Source organism: Nematostella vectensis, chromosome 6 (assembly GCF_932526225.1).
Source record: "Nematostella vectensis chromosome 6, jaNemVect1.1, whole genome shotgun sequence".
Lineage (NCBI taxonomy): Eukaryota > Metazoa > Cnidaria > Anthozoa > Actiniaria > Edwardsiidae > Nematostella > Nematostella vectensis.
In genome coordinates this window covers 13,731,257-13,742,417 of record NC_064039.1, presented here as the reverse complement: position 1 = coordinate 13,742,417, position 11,161 = coordinate 13,731,257, and the positions used below count along the sequence as shown (strand labels likewise).

The following is an 11,161-nucleotide window of genomic DNA, read 5'->3' as shown; positions in this document are numbered from 1 at the left end:
TCCAGTGACCAATGTACAAACATTTGACAACTCTTTTAGGCACGCCACAACACCAGTTTTCTCTTTCACAGGTGAAAGATTACCGAATGATGTAATCAAGAAATCCTTGTCGGTGATTGGCTGATCCGTCACCCCTTGTTTGTTTATCTCACACAGGCCACCCGTTCTGTTGTTCCGGTGACGTAGTTTCAAGGTCGACGTTCCTAACACACCACCGAGCTGCTTCTTCAGGAATTTGGTAATTTTTTATTCATAAACGCTTCGATTCTCGGTTTGACTAGGATCGATATCTTGGTGTTCTCTTGACGAAAAAGAGGTAAAATTCCAAAATATATGAATATTTGTACTGGGTTTGCATAGTCTGAGGTCGTTTCGTCTAAAGGGGATCCCGCGCAGCAGATGGCACGTCTTAAGGAATTCTTTTTGTATGTGTTTGATCTACGGGTGTTTGAAAAGTAATCAACACGAGTCAGTCATGGAGAACTGAATAACTGGGAAATCGAACAACTGGTCGGTGGAAAGAAAGTGATCGCTGGCTAAAGTCCAAGGCTTGATTAGTGTTTGTATTGGCAATGGCTGATTGTATGGTTTTATTTTAAGGGCATCTAGACGGATCCATCATCTTGTACGATTTCGGCTGGTCTTCGCCATAAAACAGGTACGGCCCAGAGGTATTTCATTTTCCAGCTCATAAACGTTATATAACATACAAATCGTTTATGTCTGAATTGCATCTTTAAATCATAATTTATAACAAAGAAAAAAAGTATGTGAACTAAGCTCGAAAATTAAAGTTATGTAAAAAATAACTTTGGCAACTAAGAAAAAAAGAAAGAAAAACACTTGTTATTCAAGAATGAATACAATTTTGCGGATGCCATACAAAATTGTCACCTGGTTTTACGAGTTACTCTCTTTTCCTTTACTAAGATATATCAAGAGAAAGATCTGCGAAATACTAAAAAACTTTTTTTAACCAGCAAAATAAACTACTACCTGTTATGGTTTTGTTGGTTAAGCTAATTACCGTGGGTTTTTTAAACCAGAAAATATATTCTTATCTAATCAAGCCCTTATATTGAGAGTATATATATTGCTGATTCTGATAAACTTCAAGCAAAGCGAACGTTCCTGCTGATTTGCCTATCACGGGTCATACACCAAGTATTCACCATGACTCCTAAAGTACAAAATGGTCTTTATTAGTTTAAAAACAAATATAAAACAATCTTTGACTCGATATGCTTGGGGATCCAGCGTACTTTGCGGTTTTTCGCGCCAAAAAGACAAGGGCTTACCCTCGTGAATGTCTATCTTTGATGATATTTTCAGGGCCGTAGCTAGGACAGGGGTTAATACCTTCTAGTGTATGTCACACCCAGCCGTAATGATTTTTAGATAAATAGTCTCAAAGAGGGTACATTCTTGATGCGGGTAGTGATTTTGCCCAACCAGACCATGACAGTTCGTCGTAGGAATAACCATGCTCTTAACCTCTGTATATTTGTCTATACCCCATCACTCCTAACTGACATCCCTGAGAAGTGATACACCAAACGTACGATAAAATGTTTTATGTGAGAGTGCGGTTTTTAACGTCGTCCCCGTTTACAAGTGTTATGTTATTGTCTTACCTAATCACTCAAGAAAAATAAACAGACATTCTTTATTGTTCCGCGCCAGGATTATCAAGATTATCGTACAAATATCTCCGATTCATCCAATGTTTTACATCTTTAAACACGAACGCTCACTATAAGGGACTTGCCTAAGGCAAGCTGGACTCGTCATTTGACATAACTGAGTGCAGAGCTCCATAGAGAGAAGCCAGAAAGCTATAATAGAGTTCAAAATTGGCCAAAAACACACCATTGAAGTAAATACAGTCTATTTATTAGCCATTTCTTAGAACAAAACGAAAAATAACAGACGATTAGAGAGGTTTTGAAATGATAAACTATTCAAATTCGTTGTTTGTCCGCGCGCGCACCTGAATGACGCCATTTCAAATGAGCGCTCGTTTTGTTTGATTTCTCAATGACAATTCTTGTTCCCGTTTTTGTAGATAATTGAGTCCAAACACATTCCCGAACATGCCGATTATGCCTGATAGTTCTTTAACATTCTTTTGTCGTAGTTTGTCGTACAGCTTTATACTTTCTGCTATGTTTTCTTTTGGCAGTTTCAGAGGTCCGCACTCAAATGAAGTCTAGCTTTGAATGGCGACGACTTGCGCGAGAGCTTGCGAAAAAGAGGGCGGAGCGATCCCTTTTATAGCGCGCGTTCGTGTTTGAGTGTATTAGGGAACGCGGAGCATGTTGAAAAATAGAGGGGCTCACAATGGTAATATCATATTGGAAAACGAAAAAGAAATAAGTCATAGTATTTGACTTGTTTCAGTCGAAAAAAATGCCCCCCCCCCCCCAGCGACTCCTCATATATTAACTACATTTGTTTTGGAAAAAAGAAAGGCAAATTATTGTCAACATACAGTACCAAGAGAGCATAAAGATATGCTCTCTTGACAGTACATATTTCAAAAAAACGCTCTCAGTGCTGATGGCAATGTCAAATGACATGTGTACGGCTGAAAGATATACAGGCGTTAATTATTCGTAAGTTAATAGATATTATTAACTCCAACGATGCCAGTCCCATATATGAATGGCCTTTAATGCATAATTTTACGAATACATAGTTTTTTGTGACAGCCTATAGTCCCTGGGGTTCTGTTCAGGAATCCTGTGTGCTTCGGGATTCCTGTGTGTGATGATCCAAAACACTCTCAAAGCACTTTGGGTACATTCTCCCCAGTCCATCTTGCATAAAAAACAGCTACAGGGATCCCAAACAGAACGAGGAACTTTATCATTAACTTGGTGTTTTTATTTCTTGTGTAGGCCATTGACGTGGACATGAGGCTAGCCTTATCTTTACTAGTGTGTATAGCACTCTTCGCATTTACAAATGGTGAGTTTATGGACTATACAAATAGAATCTTAGCCAGCGTAGTTTGGCATTCGATTTCACTTGAAGGAGAGTGCGTGACGTGCGAAGGCTGCGTGACGTAGGGGGCTCGGCCTAATTCCAACTCCAGGCCCGAAATATTATAATCAACCCCTACCTTTTTGTACATTCTCAAAGAAAAATACAAGGTACTTAGGGGAGGGGACGTCCAATAAGGGTGGGACATCCATAAGGAGCACACTCCAATACAGAGCAAATAAGGGAGCAGTAGATATTAGCTCATCAATTTTGGGGACGAAATCTCCTCAGATCCTTGTGCGTTGTGAGCTTCGTGTTACGCACCTAGTTTGCGCAAGGAGTTTCGGGTATCTCGTGGGCCGACTTAGTTTAGGCTTCGCGATATCAGAACTTTTGCTTAAAAGTCATACTTAACCCTTTCTTTGTTCCCAGCTTCTCCACCAAAGAAAAGATGCTGCGACCCTGGCCCAGGGTGCGACAATCCATGCGGCGCGCCCATGGGAATGATGCAGCCAGACCCATTCGCAATGCAACAGCCCATGATGGCCCCTCCCCCGTATCCCATGTACGGCCAGGCACCCGACATGCAAATGGCCCCACCCATGCAAATGGTCCCACCCATGCAAATGGGCGGTGACCCCTCATGCTGCGATCCCATGATGACGAATCCCTGCATGAATCCTTGCGCACCCCAAGGCTCACCCCCACCCCCAGCGGCCCCACCAATTGCTTACAATCCTAATCCTGGTAAGTGAATAGTGCAAGTAATCACTTCCTCATACCCAACACGGCCATTTCAAAAGAGTACCGAAATGATTCAAATGTTTTGGATTTTGGAATAAGCAAATCTTATCCCTCAGTACCAAAAATATCTCAGCGTAAGCCCTAATGGAGAACCATCATTCAGCTCTCATATCCACACGAGGACAAATTGGTGCTTACTTAAATCTCAGTGCGATAACCATGCTTAAAAAGATTCCTCGCTCATTCGAACTATCATTGTATGAAGCCGTCAATACGTGCCTCTACTAATTAAAATATATACTAATAAACTGCGTTACTTTTCTATATGTGCATCTTTGACTCGACGTTTGTAACTGCGGCCCTTATAATCCCGGGCCCTAGCTACTTCCCAAATCAATTTGACTTTCAGGTGAGATCACCGTTAAACTGATGCAGACATGGGACCCTGACAAGTTTCTCGATGAGAACTCCGCCGGTTACAAGCTGCTGGCAGGAAACCTCGTGGCGGCTGTGAGTTTTTTCCCGTGAATATTAATATAAAAGAGATCGGAAGCAAATCAAAACAGCTTGAACCACTGTGAATTCAATCCACAGGGCCGTAACAACAGGCATAAAAAAACGTCGGGGGGGGGGGGGGGGAGGCACAACCCCCTTCTACCTATTTCATTCAAATTAAAAAACGGGGGGGGCATGCTACAATAAGAAGAACTCCTTCCTATTACCAACATGTCACCATTCCTCTCCGCGCCTGCAAGGTACATAAGCCCTTCAAAAGCATAAAATAATCTTTGTTATTTTAAGAGGCATTAAAAACATTTTCACGCAAGCGGGTACAAAAATATGTTAAAAATGATACAAATTTTGCGTTTTAGTTGTTGATTATTATTGTCATTTTTAGTCTCAGATGAAGTCAATGACGCATTTCAGTTGGCATCACAGAAATATTCATTTCGTATTTTTATGACGCGTAGGTCAAAGCGGCGTTAAGAAACTACTACGGCCGAAATGGTGGATCAATCCAAGAGCCAGTGGTATCAAACATCTACTTCAGGTACGTATAGAATACTAGTCACGGACGGCACTAATGTTCGGACACCTCTAAATATCAAGTTATTAAATCCAGAATAAAAAAACCTAGATCGTTCGAAAGACCCATGTAAAACGAGAGGTTCTGGTATAAAATATATCAGAACGCCCGTTTCATATTGGAGCTTTTTTAATGTTTCCTTGAATTGAAGTACACACAGGACACCTCAACAAGAGAAATAAAAAATAGCAATATACTGCAAGCTGGTTTTCATATTTCCGCACACGATCGCAGTCTCATTTGACCGAACGGTCCAGGCCCGTACCCAGGATTTTTCTTGGGGGGGGGGGGGGGGGGGGGGGGAGCGGAATCCGATAAAGTGGACCTAATTTTTCCGAAGGGGGGGGGGGGGGGGTGTGTTCTCTGATAAAAATCTGACCACCCCGAAAGAAAACAGATAGATGTTTTTTGCCTTTGGAGTATCTCTACGGAACGTTTAATGTCGAATTTGGCTACAAACCAGAGTGATCTAGCTTATGCTTTATAGTTTAATTTACAAAAGAGCACGCCTACTGAGAACCGAAGGTAGGCCGTTGCTCGCACCCCCTGCGCCTAGCGCGTCTCTCATCTCTAACAATGTTGAACGTTCTCCATTTCTAGAGAAGGCTATGTCCCCGGTAATCCTAGCACGATGCCCAAGGTGGTCGCCCATTTTATGGTTAACGGTGGATCGGACGATGCTTCCATACTACAGAAGGAGACGACCCCCGATGGCTCTTTAGGCGATGGTTTCAAAGTCTACAGAGATTCTTTCAACGCTTACTAAAAGGTAAGTCGAGATTCTTTTAACACAGGCTTTTTGACAGTCACCATTTTAGAACAGGATTTTCGGATGGTTTAGTCTTATGGAAAGCGTGGGGGTGCAGAGCTTGATTCAAATTTAATATGAAAAGCACCTATCCCTAGTTATATGTAATTCCCAGGCAGGTGGGGGAGGGGGGTAGCCTTGGTTATTCCGAATACTATGGCTAACGCTGACAACTAATTCTTGATGTCTTGCGCTGCAGATATATCGACTACGAACAACTGAACGACATATAAAATGTGCGCAATTAAGCGCCTAGCATACAGATGCCATCATTGTATATATGCGACGCGCGCCCAACTTAAATGGCCCGCCATGTATCATATGGACTTTATAGCAGCCTTTCTTACAGCCTAAAGGGCCTGAGGAATGGCGATCCGAGAGCAGGGCTGCGCTTGGGCAGTTGGTTGAAAATAAATCATTTAAAACATAAACAATAGAACAAAACGAGACGTCCGACAATTTTCTTGATTTATTCTTAGCCGTTTTTATTATCCTGTGTAAATCAGGAAGTGTTTTGGTATGTGATAATCACGTGATGTCAAAGGTATAATGTTCCTCAGGGAGGTAATGTTTTCCTCTCCGCCTAAATTATTAGTCGAACAGTCACGGCAACTGTGGAGGGTTGTAAAAAGTGTTTCATACAAAAACGATCGGCATTTACCGCTAGTTTGAAGACAGGCAGACTGAAGTGGGTTTCTTTACAAGTAAAATGTATGTATAATAAAGGTATTACTAGAAGTACAATAGTCAGTGTATATTTTCCATGGTCACCCTGTGGTTTGCGCTGGGAAATGCAGTGAAAGCAAATTTGCCTCGCCTTCTCAAATCCAGTTCCCGGCCTAAAATACAGCCGTACAACGGTCCCCGTTTTACCTCATCAGGGCCGTGTTATAACGTCAATGTAAAAAAAAGAAATATATGGTCGCTTAACTAGCACACCGTCTAGTGTGCGACATGTCTCCTGAATGTTTCCTAGTTTAGTCACTACCAAAATCATGTAGTGCGTGACAAATTTTGTAGAGCGCGACACGAAAATGTTTCTCAGCTATGCGAGAGACATTTCTTTGTGGCTGCTACAAGATTTGGAGCGCGCTTCAATGATTTTCGGGATGGTAGAACCAGGATGTCGCACGCTACATGTCTCCCAGTTTAGCCTTAAAGCTTCCGTTTCATTATAGCCGGGTGGCGGAAAGAAGGTCGCCCCGGTATCCTTGCACATTGTGTTGGGTTTCAGGTTCTGTAGATCCCTACGAAATTTAGTCCCTTGCCCTCCACAAATCCCCCCCCTCCCTTTTTTCCCGTCCCTTCTTCCCACACATGAGATTCATTGGCATCCGATCAACTGGCCACTAACACCATCTCGCAACCACTACTGGTTAACTTACCACCATTGGCGGTGGCGAGCTGACATGGAATATCACACGAGACCTGAAGCCCTGTGCAAACTGCGCCAGCATTGCTGGGGAGATGCTGGCGAGACGTTGGCCCAGCAATGCTGGCACAGTTTGAACACCGTGTTGGGAGGTGCTGGCTGGCGAGTGTTGGCGAAATTTTGATTGAGTTCAAACTTTTGGCAAACACTTCGCAAGCATTTCTTTGTCTCGTGGTCATACGAGCCCATCACAGCTTTGCTGGCGCAGTTTGCACACGAACCCAGCAATGCTGGGCTCATTTGCATCGTCTCCATAGCAAAAAAATAGCTCGCTTGCAAATAATGCTGTCAAAGAGAATAAACGTTACCGCATCTATGAATAAAGAAAACATCGCTAATTTTTGTAGCGAAACCGATATATGAATGAAATGTATCAGGCAGAACACAATCCCACTTGTTTTATGATCGTCCTCTTGCCAATGGTAGTCGTAAAAATGGCGACCGCTGCAACATCAGGGGACTAAATAGACCCAAATTTAACCGGAATCCAGCGGAATCGTGGGTTGCCTTTGGTCCCGTCATGCACCAAACGCCAGTCATGCATGAACTCATTACCCAACATGCTGGCGTTGTGTTTGGGCGGTTTGCACACCGGCAGCCAGCTACAGCCGGGCCATTGCTGGCACAGCAATGCAGGCGCAGTTTGGACAGGGCTTAAAACACGGAAGACCGCGGTGGTCCTAGATACTAATCCCTCAGATACTAATCAGATACTAAAAACGGTCAGGGGGGGGGGGGGGGGGTACTTCATAAAAATATTAAAATAATAAAAATACCTATTTACCGAGTAAAATCAGCTAGAATCTATGGAAAGGCATTATAAACATGTTTTTTTTTTTAATTATTCACAGCAACTTCTGTAAATTGTGTGGATCCTAGTCTGATAATATATAGATTTAGGCACAACCTAAAGCGGAGCCATCCCTTTAGAGATAATTTAATTTTTAATTCTGAAACTCTCAATGCTGTGCTATAAAAGAAGGGTTGACTTTCTTTTGGAATAAGCAGTAAGAAGATTCATAACAATTATTTTATTCAAGTACATTCCAACATTAATGCTCGCTCGATGCTCGTTTCTTATTCTCTGAACGTAAAAATTTCTGTAAGTTTATCTTTTCAATTTGCTCCCAAAGCAAAGGATTCAATGTGCTGTCTTCCGAATGATGAGCAACAGCTCGTCGGATTTCAAACCAGTTCGACAAGGTTCAGAGGAAAATTTAGTGCTTTACTTGTCAATTCTTTATCAATCAAGTCTTCTATTTCTTCACCGACCATATCTTGAATGTTTGGAGGTTTGACGGCATCATTTTCAAGCGAATATTTCTTTGTGTTTACGAGTGACCGCGAGTTGCGAAAAGCGCGGGAAATTAAACAGACGCAGGGTTCCCGTGATTGAAAAATAAAAACCCCAAAAAGCTTATTATTCTATTATTATTATTCTATTATTATTCTAGATTCTAATGTATTTGTCAGGGTTTTATAAAAACAGGTAACATTCTCGGATAGTGTTTAAGTGTTTAATGTGTATTTATTTTTCTGGTGAGTCTTTTTGCAAAGAAAGAAAAAAAATGTTCCTACCTTGCTGCCATTTATACGAACAAATCCAAATTCGTTCACCCGCATCGTATTTATTATTCAGCTGTTTTATACTGTGTATATGTGTGCGATCGCGTTTTGAATATTTCACGCTAGTGATGGCTAAAATAGAAATTTAGCCTACATCCGCTAAATAGCGGGAAAATCGCTGTTAAAAATATGTCGACGTATTTCCAGCCGTCCTCTCTAATTTTATGCAAAAAAAAAAAAAACAGGTAATTTAGATTTTTTTGTTATTAACGATTACCCCCCCCCCCCCCCTTGCCTTTAGTTTCTGTTTAGTATCCGTTTAGTTTCTTATTAGTATCTAAGAAGACGGCAACATGAAAGATTCAAAGCAACAGACGTGAAATATACTCTTTCTGATACATTTCACTCGTTTTCCTCAGAACTTGCAACAGAGAGTTCTAGAAGGGACGACGGCGAAGGCTGCTAGGAAGACGCTACCGAAAAAACTTCAGGCGCTCAATTCTGAACTAGTTTCCGTAAAATAACTAGAGTACTTCCAAAACTGACAAGAACCATATTTCTTCTTAGCAAACATAGTTGGTTTGCAGCGCAAAAGTCCCCTCAACAGACCTAAAAACTTGGTGTTTTTAGTCATGATTGGTAGAGAAAAGCTGAACCGTATCAAACAGAACGCATTTCCACGTACTTGATTTTGTTTTTCCAATTGTTTTCTGTTTCTTTTTGCCGTTGCCTTTGTTTTAATAACCTTTTTTTATGGACGTCTAGCCTGAGATTTCACCAAATTTGAAAACATGATAAGAACATGCCGAGGCTCAGATAACAGAAGAAAATTATTTTTTAGTCCCGATGCGTTCTAAAATAAAGATTCAAATTGTGCTCATAGTAACAGCCTTATTATTGCTATTGATCATTAGTGTAATTCTTTTCCTAATTCATTTGGTATTATATTCTGAACATTTAAGAACATCGTTAAGAACATATTCAGCCTTAACATGTCCAAAAAATAAGAACGGCCCAGCCTCAACTAAATATTAGACGTTTTTAGAAAAAAAAGTGTACTAAACATCGATAGCTAAACTCTGGGTGCGTAACGGTGGGCACCGACGACACATGCACCTATCCGGCATGACTCGCGTCTTCTTTGGATAAAGTTTTTAGATAATACCTAGTACTTCACGCACCCTCTGCATATCCTGTTAACGCATCTGCCATGAGCATGGAATTGTCAAATCCTTTCCTCCTTTAGGAACCACTATCATCATTACATCCCTGAGAGACGATTGACAAGTTGGACAACGTCGCTTCCTCTGCTAGGTCAATACAATTTCTCCATATTTGAAGATGTGAGTTTTAGGCCTCATAAAATGTAACCAATCCTTCCGTGGTTAAAAGATGCATTCGACATCAGCTGTCTTTTTGGTTTATTTTCACATGCGATTCTTCAATATTTGTTCAGTTGTCACGCAGACATTTTCCACCACTGAAAAAATCATTTTCATACGGTGTTGTTCTTACCATCTTCGATACCTTCTTTTGTTAAAATAAAAATCAGCCTCTAGACAAGCGGTTGAAGAGCCTAGAGCCTCTTCGACCACTGGATTTGGGAACTCCAAGAGAATCTCTTCTAGTGACATGATCAGCAGATGCTTTCCTAGCTCTCCAAACAACGATGATTTCGTATAGCAGAAACACATAAAGGAGACATATCAAAGCTGTTATGATATCGCCCGACATTTGAAATGTACTCTGTGTAGAGCTTCAATGCGAATGTAGATGGTACATTTATCGAAGACTTAGAACGCAGGCGATCAAGAGCCAAAGAAAATTTCCATTTAGGATCGGATGTATGACCGGAGATTTGTATCTCTAAATATTACAAAAGCACACAGTAAGCTATTTGTCTGTTCAAATAGAATGAGTTTGAGTCAGGTTCTAGTGATGTAGAAACGCGTAGTCAAAGCAATGCCAAAATTCCCCTTGATGAGTTTAAAAGGTTCTTTGATGACAAAAAGCGTTTAATTTTTCTTCCTAAAAACGGCAGTGTTTGATTGCTGTATTTATACGACTAGTTTCAAATACAATTTGCAAAATTGCTTCGAAAATTAAAATACCCAATCACTAGGAAGAGCACTTCAGGGTATTTAGCCTTTTGATTAGAAAGCAATTAACGAGACCGATTAAATCGTTTCTACTAACTGCCTATCTATTAGTGATAGAGGAATCACGGCAAAACGCAGTCTCGACGGTTATTGCCTTTTAAGATTTAAAAGCAAGTATACAATTTTGGAAATTTAATGCCGAATCTGCAAGAAACGCGGATTTAAGCGTTTGAATTAATCAATCCTGTACAAAAAAAGAACTTGGTTTATCCGACCGTTAATTCCTTTCAATGATATAAATCAACAAAAAAATGTTTGCGTGTTGGCTTTTGGGTAAAGTTATATAAATATAAAATAAATATAAGTACACGCCACGCACGCGCAGATAAGGGCAGAAGAAGAATGACTAGAAAACTAGAATTACTAAACAATGTCCAATG

The 11,161-nt window shown here is 40.9% G+C and overlaps 1 protein-coding gene across 1 annotated transcript; it reads left to right on the top strand.

The window, feature by feature from the left end:
• The first annotated feature begins 165 nt into the window (after window positions 1–165).
• Window positions 166–6,362, top strand: LOC5521084. The gene is made up of 8 exons (XM_032366022.2): window positions 166–316; window positions 601–658; window positions 2,901–2,970; window positions 3,418–3,732; window positions 4,139–4,239; window positions 4,701–4,780; window positions 5,417–5,585; window positions 5,824–6,362. The coding sequence occupies exons 3-7, from the start codon at window positions 2,916–2,918 to the stop codon at window positions 5,580–5,582; spliced, it is 717 nt and encodes a 238-aa protein (XP_032221913.2). The 5' UTR covers window positions 166–316; window positions 601–658; window positions 2,901–2,915; the 3' UTR covers window positions 5,583–5,585; window positions 5,824–6,362.
• Window positions 6,363–11,161: the final 4,799 nt, after the last annotated feature.

Bases quoted from the DNA above. Each gene is read 5' to 3' on its own strand.
- LOC5521084 (XM_032366022.2), top strand. From the start codon at position 2,916: ATGAGGCTAGCCTTATCTTTACTAGTGTGTATAGCACTCTTCGCATTT. The intron at 2,971-3,417 runs GTGAGTTTATGG...CTTTGTTCCCAG, and splicing joins ACTCTTCGCATTTACAAATG to CTTCTCCACCAAAGAAAAGA. The intron at 4,781-5,416 runs GTACGTATAGAA...CTCCATTTCTAG, and splicing joins GTATCAAACATCTACTTCAG to AGAAGGCTATGTCCCCGGTA.